The sequence below is a fragment of the Schistocerca cancellata genome, chromosome 12 (assembly GCF_023864275.1).
Source record: "Schistocerca cancellata isolate TAMUIC-IGC-003103 chromosome 12, iqSchCanc2.1, whole genome shotgun sequence".
NCBI lineage: Eukaryota > Metazoa > Arthropoda > Insecta > Orthoptera > Acrididae > Schistocerca > Schistocerca cancellata.
The window spans coordinates 164,815,834-164,834,477 of NC_064637.1; the positions used below are offsets into that span (position 1 = coordinate 164,815,834).

General features: G+C 44.8%; 1 protein-coding gene across 1 annotated transcript in view; it reads left to right on the forward strand.

The window, feature by feature from the left end:
* Nucleotides 1-1,218: 1,218 nt before the first annotated feature.
* Nucleotides 1,219-18,644, forward strand: part of LOC126109554 (uncharacterized) — a 34,007-nt gene continuing 16,581 nt past the window's right edge. Inside the window, exon 1 of the mRNA XM_049914569.1 lies at nt 1,219-1,404. Within this exon, the coding sequence (XP_049770526.1) occupies nt 1,219-1,404 (186 nt within the window). The remainder of the gene's footprint in view (nt 1,405-18,644) is intronic.

Consider the following 18,644-nt stretch of genomic DNA (forward strand, 5'->3'; position numbering starts at 1 on the left):
TTAAAAGATTACAGATTTTTCTGCCATTTCTACGAAATAATAAAAGAGGAAGGAGATTGTTTAACAGTAATAAATTGAAAAATTAACAACACTGCATTCATGATGCACATTAAAAATAGAAAGTAACTGATGTGGCGCCTGTGTCTACATAATATGCCTTCATTTGCTTGTAGCCCTTGAAAAGAAACAAATTATTACGAAAAACAGAGTTCTTCAGTCTGAGATTGCACGCTTTATGATTGAGTATGCGAAGTGCCCAAGTAATGCTACGATGGGCCCGCTCGCTTGGCCGTGCGGTCTGACGCACGGCTTTCTTTAGCGGGAAGGAGCGCCTGGTTCCTGCGGACTTGCGACGAGGTCCGGTGAACCGGCCAGTCTGTGGATGGTTTTTAGGCGGTTTTCCATCTGCCTCGACGAATGCGGGCTGGTTCCCCTTATTTCTCCTCAGCCACAGTATGTCGACGACTGCTTCGCAAACAAGTTCTCCACGTACGCGCACACCACCATTACTCTACCACGCAAACATAGGGGTTACACTCGTCTGGTGTGAGACGTTCCCTGGGGGTCCACCAGGGGCCGAAGCGCACAACAACCCTCAAAGAGTGGTTCGGTGTGGGGCAGCGCAGGGGTGAAGTGGACTGCGATAGTCGTCGTGGAGTTGTGGACCACTGCGGCTGCGGCGGGGACGGAGCCTCTCCGTCGTTTCTAGGTACCCGGTTAACGTACAGTACAATGGTACGATCCCCTATTACAAGATGATTCGTGGGCAGAGTTTCAAAAACTGGAATCAACGGGAGAATACTGCTGATTTTTTTCTAGTATTCAACCACTTTCCACATCTGTTTGTTCGGTTTCTACGTTTATCACAGGAAACAATACCAAAAAAAAAAAAAAAAAAAAAAATAAAATAAAAAATCGAAAATCGATTATTCCATAAACCGGTTATTTTGAGCAGTTTTAACAGTGAGGTTAAACTGGCGTGGGAAAGAAACCAATATTACCGAAAAGCTGTTGTTTCAGCAATAACCGCCATACCTACCAAAGAGGCGCTTGTCACTCGCGAGTCGTCCACGTGAGCGCATCTTTGACGATAAGCGTGTGGTGGTGAGCGAGGCGCCTCTGCAGAACAAGAAACTCCTCATATTCACACAAGTGGCTCGATCCTCGGCTTTCAGTGCTTCGCGTGAGAAAAGCGCCGCGTGATTGGGTGCTGGCGATATGCGGCTACGCCACGTCACGGCAGGTGGGCGGCGTATCGACTGGTGCGCCGCGCGGCTGACATTTGGCGAGGCGGCGGCGCGCTGGACCGCGAGGCAGCCCCACCGCGACACGCTCCACGGCGCCGCCCCCGCCCCCCGCCCCCGAGCACAGCAGAGGGGCGGCAGGAGGCGGCGGGCGGCCGCTGTGCGTCCGGGGCGTACCAGTGCGAGCAGCCCAGCTCGTGGTGTCAGCGAGACAAACGTCTAAAGCCACGTGCCCATCATTCAGGAGCATAGCATTTTGAACAACGTGCCAGTGGCAGAACAAATTTGCTTGCAAACGAAGTTCAGTTTAAGAGCAGTCTAAGAAGGGATTCACTGGTAGCAAACTCCTCCTGCTCTCAAAAGAACCGACTGAAGTGCAGCTCCCTGCAGGGTGTTCGGGAATGCTCGCTACAAACTTCCACCACGTGTAGGGAGAACTGACTACGTACTGGATTGGAACCCATCTCCGGAAACGTACCGTTTGAAAATATTTTGCCGGCCGGTGTGGCCGAGCGGTCCTAGGCGCTTCAGTCTGGAACCGCGCGGCCGCTACGGTCGCAGGTTCGTATCCTGCTTGGGGCATGGATGTGTGTGATGTCCTTAGGTTAGTTAGGTGTAAGTAGTTCTAAGTTCTAGGGGCTGATGACCTCGGATGTTAACTCCCATAGTGCTCAGAGCCATTTGAACCATTTGTTTCAGAGACTTCCTTAGACTTTCGCGTTACACGTTTCAAGAAATCTAGAACCGAAATATCACATAAAACGGGTAAAAAATAGAAAATTTCGTCTGTCCACTGTTTGCTGCGTTTCTCGAAAAGTAATGAGGGGTTGAGTACTGCAAAAAATCACAAACCCTAATTTTTTCAGACTCTGCTCAAAAATCATGGAGGATCATACCACTGTTCGGACGCTACGAACTGTCAATGCTAAAGCGTGAAAACTGACGTTGGAGAACTGTTCTTCTGTCAAGTTGTCCGTTTATAAGAGATACACGCGGATAAAGGCGTGTTACATAGGCGCTGCAAACAGGTCAGCTACTTTCTATTTTTGTTTATAAACTATGAATGGAAGTTTTTAAATTATTTCGCCTTACTTCCGTTTCTCTTTTATTATTTCATACAAATGACACGCAAATAATACGATTTTGTGAATAATCTGTAGCCTTCATTTTCTTTAATTATTTCGAATTCTAGGAATTTTTCATTCTTTTAGTTTACAGTAAGAACTGATATTGCAACAAGGAATTTTACGTTAGCTCGCTACCGCAGAATAATGCTGCAACGATAAGGTAAACGAAAGAATAACGCCAAAATAAAATTTTAATTGCAAGGAAAATGCCCCATTTACAACAGAACAGAATGCACACACAAGTGTCTACTGACAGCAAAATGTGTCAGAGGCTTTACACCGAAGACTGTGCAATACTTCGTAACAACGAACTGTTTTCATGGAGCGTGGAGCAAAACTGCTTACATTCGTAACATATTGCGGGAAGATATTGCGAATGGAGGTTTGAGAAGCGTTACTTTCAAAGTTAATTTCCTTCAGATGAGTTGTGCAATGAATTTCGTAAATCAAAGGGCGTTTAAGTCTCATTCAGAACTTGACATTTTGAGGACCAGCCACTGGGAAAAATTTTAGGGCTTCGCACACCATCCATTTATATTGTTATTTAAAATGTTACTGGCATGTTTGTGTTTGATATATCTTGAAGATTAGCACACGCTAAAAAAGACCAAGCCTGAAGCTTGTTATTTCGTATTTATTTTATTTCTTTTATAGGTTGCAAATTAGGCAATAACCATAACAAAAAGTGTAATTATCCTTCAAAAACATGTTCGACGCGCGAGGCGAGTTCTTGAGCAATTTCACACATAACTGGCTTTTGTATGGAAAAGTCGAAGTGCTCGGTGGAAGATGTATTCAGCACGATGACGCAAAAAAGCGTTCGGGTCACAGCAATGAAATTTATGATCATGCATGTCAGAAATATTCAGTTGCTGGAGTTTAAGCTATACTCCTAGGATCCTGCGTAACCACACTTCCGGAAAAAAACGAAAAATTTTTGACGACCGATATTACACGTGGAAGCTTAGCTTTTCTTTTATGCCGTATATATATTAATGTAAACCACTGAGTTTTCCTGTATGTGTGTTCGCGGTACTTGAAGGTTTTGTTACTATTGGCCTGATACATCAAGTGTCGTGCGCTCCGAACATCTACTGTCCCTGAGTGGCGATATCATGGGGCATTGTTTGCTTCGTTAGCTACCGTGTAGTGTTTGCTGGAATCGTAATTGTACCCCAGGAATTCGAAAATATGCAGTGTACAACGTCGCTGCGCACCGAAGATCTTTCCAAAACGTACTGTTTTCTTTCTGGGTTTCCTAAAGGGGGGTAGGACGTCAAACGGGCCGACTTGGAGCAGGAGAGCCACCACAGGACATTTCAATTTCCACTGTCTATACTTTTACAAATAAATTCATAAAACTTTAACAGCATGACCAGGAAGGATTCAGGATTCATATACTCCTAGCAGTGGAAGCTCAAAAACGTAACAAAACACATTTTTTTACATGTGAAATTTCATCATTTTTTCACTTACTACTGGGTGCATTTGTTGCTGTAGGTACACTTTTCTTCCTAAGTAAGAGAGATTCTTCGATGACTATTGCACAGCATACAAACCGTAGTTACAGGTATATGAAACTCTAGAAGTTATTTAATGTATGAAAAAATGAATGAACTGTTACATTTTAAACTTCATGTTTAGAAAAAATTCAAGTCTTATAGATAATTATCTCACTTTTTTCCACAGTTTTTTAATAGATTTGGAAAATTCTAGACTTTCATACACCTGTAACTACTGTTTGTATGCTATGAAAAATTCATCGGAGAATCTCTCTTACGTAGGAAGAAAAGTGTGCCTGTAGCAACAAATGCAGCCAGTAATAAGTGGAAAAAATGATGAAATATCACATGTAAAAAAAAAAGGTATTTTGCTACGTTTTTGAACTTTCACTGCGATGAGTGTGAGTCCTCAATCCTTCCTGGTCATGGTGACAAAGTTTTATGAATTTATTTGTAAAAGTATGGACAGTAGAAATTAAAATGTACTGTGGTGACTCTCCTGCTCCAGGTCGGCCCGTTTGACGTCTAACCCCCCTAAAGTGCCGGAAGGTTCTTCCCCGGTGCATAAAACCATTTCCGTTGAAATGATTGATAAATTTTGCTGCTTCGAGGGAAAATATATTGTATACGCCGGTGTGCAAAACCTTTGCCATTCTAAGGGTTGATAAGTTTTACAGTTTCGAGTAAAAGTGACTTGTCACTTAACACGGAAAATATATGCTTTCACCCGGGCTGTATTGTATTTTCACCCAGGAAAAATGTATTTTTAACCGGGGAAAATCCTGGAATTTCTTCCCTGTCCGCATTTACACCGTGCTTTCGTTTTGCAGTCGCCCGCTTTTATCGTGTGTCATGTCGCCACGGCGGCTGCTCTCGGGCGTGGCGTGAGCACCGCCAACAGCCCTGGAACCGCAGAGCCAGTGTTAGTACTGCCGGCTGACGGCACAGCGGTGTTGTGCCGTTTCCGCGGCCCTCCGTTGCTGCTGCTGCTGTTCCCACGGGAGCAGCGCAGAGTTGGAGCGCCACGAGACGCACGCAGCCGCTGCGTATCGCTGGCCCCCATCTCGAACCACGTGGCACAACGCTGTGCCGCCTGCCGAGAAGCCGCTCTTCACATTACCGCCTTTCCTGCCTTACAGTCAGCGGCGTCGCGCGGTCTCAGGCGGCTTGCCACGGTTCGCGCGTCGCCCCCTGTCGTACGGAGGTTCGAGTCCTGCGTCGGGCATGTATCTGTGTGATGTCCGTAGATTAGTTAGGTTTAAGTAGTTCTAAGTTCTAGGGGACTGATAATAAATAATAATGGCGTGTGACGAGGGCCTCCCGTCGGGTAGACCGCTCGCCTGGTGCAAGTCTTTCGATTTGACGCCACTTTTTTTCTCTTTTTTTCCTTTTTTTTTTTTAATCTCATTTCGTTCGTTGTATCTGCTCGGGGCGGACGTCGAAAGACACCCATTTCAATTCGTTGGTGATCCATTAACTCACTTTTTTTTATTGCAGATGGCAGCTAGCCCTCTGACCAAACACGCTGAGTTACCGTGTCGGCGCACTTCGGCGACTTGCGCGTCGATGGGGATGAAATGATGGTTATTAGGACAACGCAACACCCAGTCCCTGAGCGGAGAAAATCTCCGACCCAGTCGGGAATCGAACCCGGGCCCTTAGGATTGACAGTCCGTCGCGCTGACCATTCAGCTACCGGGGGCGCACTACGGGACTGATGTAAAGTCCCTTAGTGCTCAGAGCCATTTGAACCATTATGTTACCCCCTTAGACAAATTGACGTTTTATCGAATTGATCACTTTACACACAGCTTGTTTGAATTGTTCTTGACAAACAGAATGCGAAAGGTTGTGATGAATAATTCAAACAATGTCGGAAATGTAGGAAATTTTAGTGACTGGAGAGGAATCGCAAAGGGATACCTACAGGGTTCAATTTTGGGTCCACTGCTATTCCTTATATATGTAAAAGACCTTGCACCTAACAGTCCAGAAGGAGAATTGGTACATTTTGCAGACGATACTAGTGTTATAATAAATACAATTACAGAGAAAGCAACAGGAGGAGCGGGAAATGTTATTTTCCAAAGAATTATTAAGTAGTACTCTGAAAATGGACTGCCCCAAAATTTTGAAGGAAATTGCGTTACATTCAGTTCTGTACAACAAGTAGTGATTCCAACAATTGATGTAACACACGAGCACGATGCAGTAAGTAGGGTACAATGCGCCAAATCTTTGGGTGTACATATCGATGGAAATTTGAACTGAAAGAAGGATATTACTGAGTTTCTCAAACAAGTTCAGCTACTTTCGCTGCACTAATAAATACTAATTTTGGAAACAAAAGTCAATTCAGTACTGTAGTACGGAATAATTTTCTGGGGCAACTCATCACTTGGAAAGAAAATATTGATTACACAAAAGCGAACATTAAGAATAATACGTGGTGTGCATCCACGGACATCATGTAGGTTCTTCTTCACAGAGATGCGCATTTTAGCTGCCCCGTCACAATACATATATTCGCCAATGAAATTCGTCATAAATAATCCTTCACAATTTGGGAATAACAGTGATGTCCATACCTACAACAGTAGAGGTAGAAATGATCTTTATTATCCATTTTTAAAACCATCAGTGGCTCTGAGAGCAGTTCAGTATGCAGCAGTAAAATTTGTTCATCATTTCTCAGTAACATAAAATGTGTGACAGGTAGTGAAGGAAGTTTTAAATCTGATTTACAATAATTTCTCCTGGACAGTTCCTTCTATTCCATTGAGGAATTTCTAATTAAAAACTGGTAGCCAGTGAAAAAGAAACTTGTTTTCAAGTGTAGCTGCATGGGTAGGAATAAAATTATAATGTGTTAACTAAGGTTAACAGTAATTATGTATACATATCCTGAAAACGGACTCCTTCCTCATATCGATAAAAGAATTGTTCAAACGATCTGTGGAACATGTAACTAATCGAGATAAGTGAGTAACCAAGGAACGCCGGACCATCAGCTGGATATCTGCGTAGGACAAGAAGCGTGTCCGCCAGTGTGTTCAGGGCGCGGGGGTGCACAGTGGCCAACTCTGTCTCGTCAGTAACAAGACCTGTTCCTATTTTCCGTTTTATACCACTGACAGTTTTGACTGGAATAAACTTTATGAAATTTAGGAGGTAGGAGGGATAAAGTACAGAGGACGAAAGGTTGTTTACAACGTGTACAGAAACCAGTATGCAGTTGGTAAAAACTCGAAGAACGTGAAAAACGAACCAGTGCTTGATAAGGGGATGAGACAGGATTGTATAGCCTGCCTCCCATGTTAGTGTATACAGTGAGTAATCCGTAAACAATATCGACGAGACATATGAAAAAAAGGATGAAAGACCAGGGGGAAGAAACAAAAGCTTTGAAATATGATGACATTATAATGCATTCGCAAATGGCAAAAGACTTGCAAGAACACCTGAACAGGCCGGCCGCTGTGCCCGAGCGGTTCTAGGCGCTTCAGCCTGGAACCGCGCGACCGCTACGGTCGCAGGTTCGAATCCCGCCTCGGGCATGGATGTGTGTGATGTCCTTAGGTTAGTTAGGTTCAAAATGGTTCAAATGGCTCTGAGCACTATGGGACTCAACTGCTGAGGTCATTAGTCCCCTAGAACTTAGAACTAGTTAAACCTAACTAACCTAAGGACATCACAAACATCCATGCCCGAGGCAGGATTCGAACCTGCGACCGTAGCGGTCTTGCGGTTCCAGACTGCAGCGCCTTTAACCGCACGGCCACTTCGGCCGGCGGTTAGTTAGGTTTAAGTAGTTCTAAGTTCTAGGGGACTGATGACCTCAGATGTTAAGTCCCATGATGCTCACAGCCATTTGAACACCTGAACGCAGTAGAGATTACCTTCAAAAGACACTGTAAGACGAGCACCGGAGAAAGTTGAGATGCAGCAGCTCATTTCTCATACGATCCCGAAGCCCATATAGATTGCTCCTTTCGAGCTGTGTCACGTGATTTGCAACATTTTCGTGCCAATAATTTACGAACATGTATTGTCAGTTCGTTCAGTTGCAATTAGGGCATTTCGCTTACGAACAACCGAATAACAAGAGATACCAAGTTTACTCTCATTATAATGTTTGAAACCTGTAACAACTCTTTTTTATCATACTGTCGGTTTGCTATACTATTGCCTAGCGTAACAACTTCTAATTAGCTCGTAATTTCTGTAATTCATAAAACGAATCCAGATCAGCAATGTAATCAAAGTGTTTATTTGGCCTGCTGTATTATATGTTGAAATTTTGTGCACACTAAAAAATAATGCGCTCATATTTGAAACTCGAAACATGGTAGGAATGCTTGGAATAATGTAATTTCAGTATAATTAACAGAAATGTAATTAACATTGTTTGTTCGTATAATTTCACTTACTTTTCCATGAAAGCAAAAGGTATGTAATCGTCTTTGTATCACATCCCATGCATTTCAATTGCAACGATCGGATGATAATATTTTTTTGTAATTCTCAACAACGTCATAATTTTCAATAGCGAATTTACTATACGCAACAGTGCAGCAGTTGTTAACATTAGTGTAACAGAGCCACGAGGAATCGTGTGCGAGGTCCTCTAAGATGTAACACATTGAGCATCAATCTGTGACGTAATAAGCTGTACATCTGAAACAGTAACTGACTTTTCACATTGATGTTCTCTGGCCCATTTTCACTTAAGAAACTTACAGAAAACAATCACCGCAGCGAAGCAACTAAGTGAAGATAACTTACGATGAACGTTTGTTATTTTGAGCAAACTGAGCGACACCCACCAGATTTCAAGAACGTTTATTTCACGTATAGTGTACAGATTTAGAACTTCGTAACGACGTTTACTTCGAGTTATTTCACGTTGACAACATTTATCCCCCTCCCCCCCCCCCCCAAAAAAAAATATCGTATGACGGGGAGGCCCCATTCGGGGGGCGGGGGGGTGGGGGTTCGGCCGCCGTATTGCAAGTCCTTAAAAGTTGACGCCACTTCGGCGACTTGCGAGTCAACGACGATGAAATGATGATGGACACTCAACACCCAGGCAGAGGTAGAGCAAATCCTTGACCCTGCCGTGAATCGAGCCTGGGACCCCGTGCGCGGGAAGCGAGAACGCTGCCGTAAGACCACGAGCTGGGAGCGAGGCGGTTACACAGCAAAGTAAAGGAACAGAGTGCGATCTACTCGAACTAAATCAGGTGAGGGAATTAGATTAGAAAGTGAGACCAAGTAGTAGATGAGTTTTGCTCTTTGCGCAGCAAAATAACTGATGATGGCGGAGGTAGTGAGGATATGAAATGGAGGCTGGCAATAGCAACAAAAGTGTTTTTCTAAAACAGGACTTTGTCTACATCTGGCAAGAACTTAAGCGTTACGGAGACTTTCCTGGAGTGTAGCCTTGCAGGAAACTGAAACCTGGCCCATGAACAGTCCAGACGAGAAGAGAATAGAAGCTTTAGAAATGAGGTACTGTAGAAGAAAGTAGAAGATTAGTTAGGTAGATCGTGTACTGATTGAGGTGGTACTGAACAGAAGTAGGGAAGAAAGAAATTTGTGGCAGAATTTGAGTAAAAGAAGGGATCGGTTGACAGGAGACATTCTGTCTGACACATCAAGTGATCTCTAATTTACAATTGGAGACCAGTATCGGGGGTAAAAATCGTAGAAGGGGGGGGGGGCATGAGATGAATACAGTATGCAGGTTCAGAAGGTTGTAGGTGGGAGTAGTTACTCGGAGATGAAGAAGCTTGCACGGGATAGGGCAGTATGGAGAGCTGCATCAGACCAGTCTTCGCTCTGAAACCACACCATCACCTTAAACTCTCCAGTGACATAAAATTGTTTTATCCGTAAAATGCTGTTACATTACGTAACAATGCTACTATGTGCCGTATATATGGAAATCGGCCAAGTATCTGCGTCAGACTGCGGATAAGTACGAGATCCCACTGAAAATGTTTAAAAAGTCTGACAGACACTACCGAAAAGAGAGTAAGGACGAAAATTATCTACTGAACTGTGCAGACGGAAGGCGATTGTGTTACACAAAAAAGTACGTACAGACAAAGGATTTACAAAAATTAAATAAAGGGCGTAACTTGCACAAAGTGAAGTATAGTTAAAGTACTAAATACGATGGAGAAAATTGATATGAAGATTAACCCCCAGTGCATCGCTGTAAAAACTTTTCACTGAAAATGCCACATTTTGGCCATTACTAACAGTACCAACGTAACTGAAATATCCGTGGCCGCGAGGCTTCGTGAGGCTTTTAAGGGGTGAAATTTAAAAACAAGAAAGGATCGTAATAGTAGTAGTTGTGATGATAATTAATAATATCTCTAGTGCTTGCAGTACTCTGGTTAGCAGTAGGTTGTACTGTGTTCCTGCATTCCTCGCGTTACAGTTGTCATGTGTGTGAAGACGTTCACGTACTGACCCTCATCAATAAATCAATTATGTTCCGTACGGGATCGATGTTTCGCCAGCTGACACAAACTGTCTTCCTCATTCCTTCATAAGCCTCGTGCTGTGGGGCCAACACCGTTTGGACAGCTGTCAGATTGACTTCACGCCGTGTGGCGTCCGGATTTCTGTGCGCAGCTGGGAGACCTCTGGCGAAATAGTCCCCCACTTGCCTCGGTTTGCACCGAGTTGTTAATATGTCGTGTTACTTTGTGCAGCTCGTCCTTCAGTTTTACGGAGCAGTTTAGTATCTTGTAGTCGCGTTCAGTGACAAACGATACCGAAGAGACAACCCGTGAGCCGCCTCCAGGCGTTCCCACTACGTCGTGTGCCGTGCCGTGCCGTGCCGTGCCGTGGTGTGGTGCTACGTCAGTCGGTGCTGAGATAAACCGCTGCGCTGTGGCCGCCGACAGACAGGTGTCGTGTTGTGTGCGGCGCAGCCAGTCCGGAGAAACCCTAGCCCTGCTCTGCCGCTGCCACTGCGCTGTACGGCTTCCACGAGGTTGCTGACGCAGCGGAACGAGCCCCGCAAGGTTTTGCTCCAGTTACTCAACACGTGCGGCACGCTGCGTACAACCGTACGCGTAAGCAGCTGCGCCGGCCTGCCCTCTGCTGCCCGGCTTCACTCTGTGCTGCATCACCATTCTTGGTTATTGTTGTGGTCTTCAGTCCGAAGACTGGTTTGGTGCAGCTTTCCACGCTGCTCTATCCTGTGCAAGCCTATTCATCTCTGAGTAACTACAACAGCCTACAGCCTTCTGAACCTGCTTAGTCTATTCATCTCTTCGTCTCCCTCTACGATTTTTACTCTCCACGATACCCTCCAATACTAAATTGGTGATACCTTGATGCCTTAGATACTGTCCTACCAACCGATCCCTTCTTCTAGTCAAGGTGTTCCACAAATTCCTATTCTCCCCAATTGTATTAACTACCTCCTCATTAGCTATGTGATCGCTCCATCTGATCTTCAGCATTATTCTGTAGCACCTCATTTCTGAACCTTCCATTCTCTTTTTGTCTAAACAGTTTATCGGTCATGTTTCACTTCAATACATGGCTACACTCCAGACAAATACCTTCAGAAAAGAGTTGCTAACACTTATATTTATATTTTACATTAACAAATTTCTTGTCCTCAGAAACGCTTTTCTTGTCATTGCTAGTCTACACTTTATATCCTCTCTACTTCAGCTATCTTCAGTCATTTCGCTGCCCAAATAGTAAAACTCGCCTACTACTTTAAGTGCATCGTTTCCTAACCTAATTCCCTCAGCACCACCTGATTTCATTCGACTACATTCGACTATCCTTATTTTGCTTTTGTACATGTTAACCTTATATCTTCCTTTCAAGACAGTGTCTATTTCGTTAAACTCCTGTTAGTAGTCCTTTGCTCTTTCTGACAGCATTACAATCTCAACGGGAACCTCGAAGTTTTTATTTTTTTCCGTGGAGTTTAATCCCAAGTCCAAATATTTCGTTGTTTTCCTTTAATTCTCATTGCCGGGCGCTATGGCCTAGCGGTTCTAGGCACTTCAGTCTGGAACCACGCTGCTGCTACGTTTCGAATCCTGCCGCGTGCATGGATGTGTGTGATGTCCTAGTTCTAAGTCTATGGGACTGATTACCTCAGATGTTAAGTCCCATAGTGCTCAGAGCCATTTGAACCTCTGTGTCATTCCCTCCTGCAGCGTTGTTTCACTTTCACGTCCTTCGAGTGTTACAACTGCTGTCTGGTTTGTGTGCAAGTTCCAGATAACGATCTGCTACCTACACGTTATTCCTGTCCCTTCAGAACCTGATAATTGTGTATGTCAGTCACTGTTCACAAAGGCTCCCTACACAAAAGGTGCATATGTAAGTTTGTCTTTCTTGAGGTTGCCTTTTAACGGAACTTGTAAAGTCAGTACTACCTCGCATGTTCCTCCATTTCTTCCAAATCCAAACTGATGTTCTCCCATGGTCCGCTAATAGATTTTTTTTTCATTTTGCTGTAATCAATTTGAGTGACTGCCTTGCACTTACTATTTGTTGACACTTTTGAGTACCATGTCCGTAGTATTACGTTCCCTACGATGTTGGAAAGAGTGCAAAGTCTGTAGTGTTTCGGGTGCATCATCTTAATGAGGCCTACCGTACCCGTAATATTATGGGCGTGGAGGTCCTCAATAAAATGCTGTACCCGAAACATTAGGGACGTTGCCTTCTTTCGACGAGACATTACGGACGTTGCCTTCTTTCCAGTGTTTAAGGCAGTGTTTACGAGGCAGTCAAATAGAAACGAGAAGGATGGAATTTCAAAAGTAATCGGCTTCAGTGTTTATACACTTATCCTGCTGTCGGACAAGACTGTCAGTGTCGTTATGGGAAAATATGTTCGGTTCCTTGTGGAACCATGATTTACTCAGGCGTGGGGCTCTCTGTCCGAAGCCCACATGTTCCGAAGGTTGTTTTAACGAAGCTGCAGAAGTTTCGCTGGAAACCCTTACGCATCCTTCATTAAGTTTCGACCTAACCCTATGCGCTTTCCATATTTTTGGAGCCCTCAAGAAAGACATTCGTGGTCGTCCAATTGCTTCGGACGAAGAGACCCATGGGTACAATCATGATTTCGTAGGCAACCGCAAGCATTTCGTCATGAAGGCATTGACCGTCTTGTTTCACACAGCAATAAATGTATTAATAGTTATGGAGATTACTTTTGAAATTGTAAGCTGTTTCATTAATTTTTTCCTATCTGTCTAGTTGGGTAATATTGACACCTGTCACCACCTGCGTTCTTTGGAATACGAAGTGTTTCGTCGTTCTTGAAGTCTGAGGGTGTTTCACCTGTCTGCTACATCTTGCAACCACTTCGAATAGTTCTGTAACTAATTCGGAGATAATGTCATTCTCCTGGGGTCGTGATTCCACTTTGGTCCTTCAGTGCTTCGTCAGTTCTTCTCACAGTACCGTATCTGGTATCTCATCTTCAAGTACTTTCTCTTCGCTTTCTATAATATTGCCTTGAAGTTCATCTGCTATCGCTGCGTAAAGTCGGTACAACTTGGCGAAACGTGTTGGACTTCCTGCGACAGCAGAATATGCGGGAAGATGTAACGAAGAGATGGCGTCACGTGTCGCGAGACGCTGGTGCCTAGGCGAGAAACAGGTGTTTGCGACAAGGTTTGGTAACCTCGGAGCTGTTCAGAAACACACGGCCCAGGCCGACTACGGGGGTCTGATTTTAAGAGTACAGAAAGGTTCTGCAGTATTTACGGTAACTGAATAATGAAACAGGACCCACCTCGATAGCCGTGCGTGTTAAACCGGCTTCTTCCGTGTGAGCGAGTTGGCGCGCGTTGACAGAGGTGGATGCGCCGTCAGGAGGCTTCGTCATTGCCTGGATCGAATACTAGGGTTGCGCGGGTTATTTTGGGGGACTAGCCGTGTGCTCTTAAAATAAAATACACGCAACTGAGATCATTTTCTTCATCACAATGTGGGCTGCCAAAAGCAGTATTTAATAAACTACTTTCAAACACACAGTCAGTTATTGATGTACGTTCGGTATCGCGACCAGTAGGTGACGAGTGCCTGAAACGTGTACCCAGATCAACCACGATTTTGCTAACACGACTCATAAATGTATGTGCTTGTTCAACAATATTGTCGTCGATAAAGAAGTTGAACAACGCGCTTCATCATTAGAAAGCCACCAAAAACTAGAAACAGTGAAGCTCCCATGTGATTTAATCTGCTAGGTGCGTACAGAAGCGTTACTTACTGCTTATGTAGGATATTTCTCTGAACTTGAACCAAATACTTGTGTTTGTCTACTTATGTATTTCACTACTGAATTCTTCTTCTTTTTGCTGTTCTCGGCCCGTATCGGGACCAGCATGTCAATGTGGATTTGGGAATTGCAGTAGTAGACGGTGGTCGAGTGCCACATCTGTTGTCATTCGCTTCCCGCGGGAACGGAATTCGTGCACCCAGCTGTCTGCGTCTAATGTTATGCCATGTCAAAGTGTGGGAATGTTTTCGAAATGTTAGTGAATAGTGTAACTGACACGGGTCAGCCCACTGTCGAGCTGGTGGGGTGTGGGAAAACCGTCTAAAAGCCACCTCCATACTGGTCGGCACACCTCCCCGTTCCGGAAACACCGATTTAACACAGACGGCTATCATGGTTGGTCCTGTTTCATTATTGAGTTACCGTAAATACTCCAGAACCTTTCTGTACCCTTAAAATCAGATGCATACACTAAAGAAGTGACTGCATAATTGAAACGGCTTCCACGCACTTCCTCTGCAGCTGTGGTGCGTACCTTTCGTTGAATGTGACGAAAATGTTCAAAGTATACTAATCAGTTATTCACGATCTACATCCGTGACTGTTCCGGTTGCCAGCAGCGAGTGTACTAGAGACAGCAGGAGGTAGTCCCTATGCAGCTACATTGTTCGCTAGTTGCCGTGGCCGCTTTTAGTGGGGCCGGCTCGTCGCTTGTGGTGGACGGTGTTCCACAACATTGTTCGTACTGGGATGTGTCGCGCGACTGCCTTCTTAGTCGCTTCGTCTTACAGTCGTGCGTAGTCGACTCCAGTGGGTGGCAAGTCTTGGAGATTAAGCTGTCTGGGCGAAGGTATGCGGACCGTTATCACTGGACATTAATGTGGAATGTCTGCACCCTTTACGATTACGACGGCTTCATCACTGCTGGGTAGTGTGTCCTAATGTCTGTAGAGGAATGACAGCCCGTTCTTCCTCAGGAGGTACTCACACTGCATACCTCGGGCACTAGGGAAGTAGACGTTCTGACTCATCCCAAAGGTGTTACATTGGATACACGTTGCCAGTCTGGAGAGGTCATTCCGTTTGAGGAATGTTACTCTCCTCAAACGATAGCATTTCATAACAAAGTGCGTTGTCATCGTGATACAAATATTGTCTCCAAACCGTTTCTTTACTGTACACATTTTAGAATGCTGTAAAATGTATTCACAGCGTTTCTCATTTTGCTACATCTTAAGCGCAATAAGGGAACGACATCCGGAGCACAGAAACACTCCCATAATGCAACCCCACCTGCTCCACACTTCACTGTTGGCTCTACACACGATGACAGAAGTTTTCCAGACAATCGCCAAACCCACATCGTTGCACTGGATTGTCACAGGGAATGTAACTCCAGATCACTCGGTTCCAGTCACGCACTGCCCACTGGCGCTTCTCTTTACGCCACCTCCGTTGTTCCTCGGCACTGACTGCAGAAACGTGTCGCTTTTGGATTTCTGCTCGACCGACGTTCCCCGACTGTCTATACCTGTAGATAGCACTACGGAGCTCCCAAGGGATTCGTTGCATTTATTTAGCGTCATTTTCAGCGTTCCTTGACTCGGTCTGTGGAAACAGCAAACGTTACAGGATGGCTTCGTTGTCCGTCTGCCTGTCTGCCCGACTGCTGAGGACTCTTCTTCTCAGGCACGGGTAGATGTATCGAATTCAAATTTATGTCACATACTAATGTGTGTGGTCCGTTGGACGTCGCAAGTCACTTCAGTCAAAAGATAAGACCGCTTACGTCACGGATTTTGATACTCCAAAACTCGCCCATCAAATGTTATAGCGTGCTTCCTGAAATTTGGCAAAGAGGAAGGTTTCACAGTGCAAGTACCGTAAAAATATGAAACTTTTTATAGTGAAATTATATTATATAAAAATCTGTTTCGGCATTTGAACAAGTACTGCATTCATTATCGATCAAAAGCATAGGACACGAACATTACTGCATGCAAACATAAAATGTAAATTGTAGTCATGTTTTGTAACTGAATGAGAAATGTTTTTGTAAATATTCTGTCTCTACCTGCATAAACTGAAGTTTCCTGCTCAGTTCTTTTTGTATGTCCGGACTACTCTGAGGAAGCACTGTAGAGATTTTTACACAGTCTTGGAACTGCAGGAGGAATATCGTGCCAGTATCGATATCGATAACTGGAAAAATTGCTCGAGATTGTCGCTTCCCAGAATGGATGAACTGTTAGTATACGTAATTAAGTTAGTACGGAACCCTGAGTGCGCGATATGTACTCCACTCGCACTTGGCCATTTTTTTTTAAACAAAAAACACAGACAGCAAACTCGACGGTTATTGTCCGTCAGCAGATTTTCGATTTTCGAGAACATACCTTCACCGAGGAGTCAAGCAGTATATTGCTCCCTCCGACGTATATCTCGCGAAGAGACCATGAGATTAGAGCCCACACAGAGGCATACCGACAATCTTTCTTTCCACGAGCAATACGCGACTGGAATAGAAGGGACAACCGATAGAGGTACTCGAGGTACCCTCCGCCACACACCGTCGGGTGGCTTGCTGAGTACGGATGTAGATGTAGATGTCTGTCTGCGCGGTCACGGTTTCACTGTGGCTGTTCCTTCACGCTTCCACTTCAGAGTCACATCACCAGCAGTCGAGTTGGTCGGTTTTAGAAATGTTGAAATGTCCCCAGCGGCTGTGTCACTCTAGCGACGTCCAGCGACTGGTGCACGTCGGAAGTGACTGAGCCCTGCTGCTGTCACTGCACCCCTACTGACAGCACACGTACTGCCCGCCTCCTTCTATACTGGCGTCACATCTAGTGGTCAGTTTCGCCTTTCCTAGAGATGTCGGGACGCTTTTGATCACACAGTCCATAGTATAAATGAAGCAGTATTATTATTCTTTGCGTGTCTCCCAGAGGGAGACACTGGTGGCTCATTAGTCTAGTGCCGGGCTGCTGCCTCTGCGACGTTAAAAATAGAGCGAGTGGCCGCAGAGGTGCTGAGGCGGCGGCGCCCGCCACCGACACACTGTGTGGCTCGAGGTGGAGGTGGAGGTGGAGGTGGAGGGCACGGGGGCCTCCTTCATTAGCGGCGGCCTTACTAGCAGATCCCGCTGCTGCTGTCAGCGCGGGGATGCGACGCAGCGGAACGTGACGGCCTCCTGCAGTGTCCGACCCGACCCAAGAGGCACTGCGCGGCCAAGCCCAGTTAGCCAGCCTGCCTCCACAAGCTCTCCCACATAGGTAGTCCGAGGCCTACGCGACGGCGTTATAACAGGTCGGGGCGCCGTTTCCAGCTCAAAACTTCTACATCTACATGGATACTCTGCAAATCACATTTAAGTGCCTGACAGAGGGTTCATCGAACCACCTTCACAATTCTCTATTATTCCACTCTCGTATAGCACGCGGAAAGAAACGAACACCTATATCTTTCCGTACGACCTCTGATTTCCCTTATTTTATCTTGGTGATTGTTCCTCCATATGTATGTCGGTGTCAACAAAGTATTTTCGCAATCGGAGGAGGAAGTTGGTGATTGGAATTTCGTGAGGAGATTCCGTCGCAACCAGAGACGCCTTTCTTTGAGTGATGTCCAGCCCAAGTCCTGTATCGTTCCTGTGACACTCTCTCCCATATTTCGCGATAATACAAAACGTGCTGCCTTTTTCGATGTTCTCCGTCAGTCCTATCTGGTAAGGATCCCACACTGCGCAGCACTATTCTAAAAAGAGGACCGACAAGCGTAGCGTAGGCAGTCTCTTTTGTAGGTCTGTTACATTTTCCAAGTGTCCTGCCAATAAAACGCAGTCTTTGGTTTGCCTTCCCCACAACATTTTCTATGTGTTCCTTCCAATTCAACTTGTTCGTAATTGTAATACCTAGGTTTTTAGTTGAATTTACGGCTTTTAGATTAGACTGATTTATCGTGCAGCCGAAGTTTAACGGATTCCTTTTAGCACTCTGGTAGATGAGCTACACTTTTCGTTAGGGTCAACTTTTCGCACCATTCAGATACCTTTTTCTAAATCGTTTTGCAATTTGTTCCGTCGAGATGACCAGTAATACACTCCACATTCCACGCAGTTTACGTAACAGCTGTAAGGAAGGACCTGAGACACGGAAATTGAAATTATAACCACATTTATCAGTTTCAGTGCAACGTACCTCAAAACGATTATTTAAAGATTTGCCTCAGTTCCGTGCTTTTGTGAAACAAGCAATCCTCGAACATGATCTAATGTCAAAAATATTGTTTTAATGTGACATAGCAAAGGAAAACGGAATTCAGAGCGAAAAAGACTGAAAAGAAAAGAGACACCAATACACAGATATCTGTATTTACTTGGAAAATTTAAGTAACTTCCGTCTGGTGTTGGATACAGCTTGTGATTCCTTATTTTACGATAACTATTCCTGAAAAATATTTCCCAAAATGTGTCATGATTTTC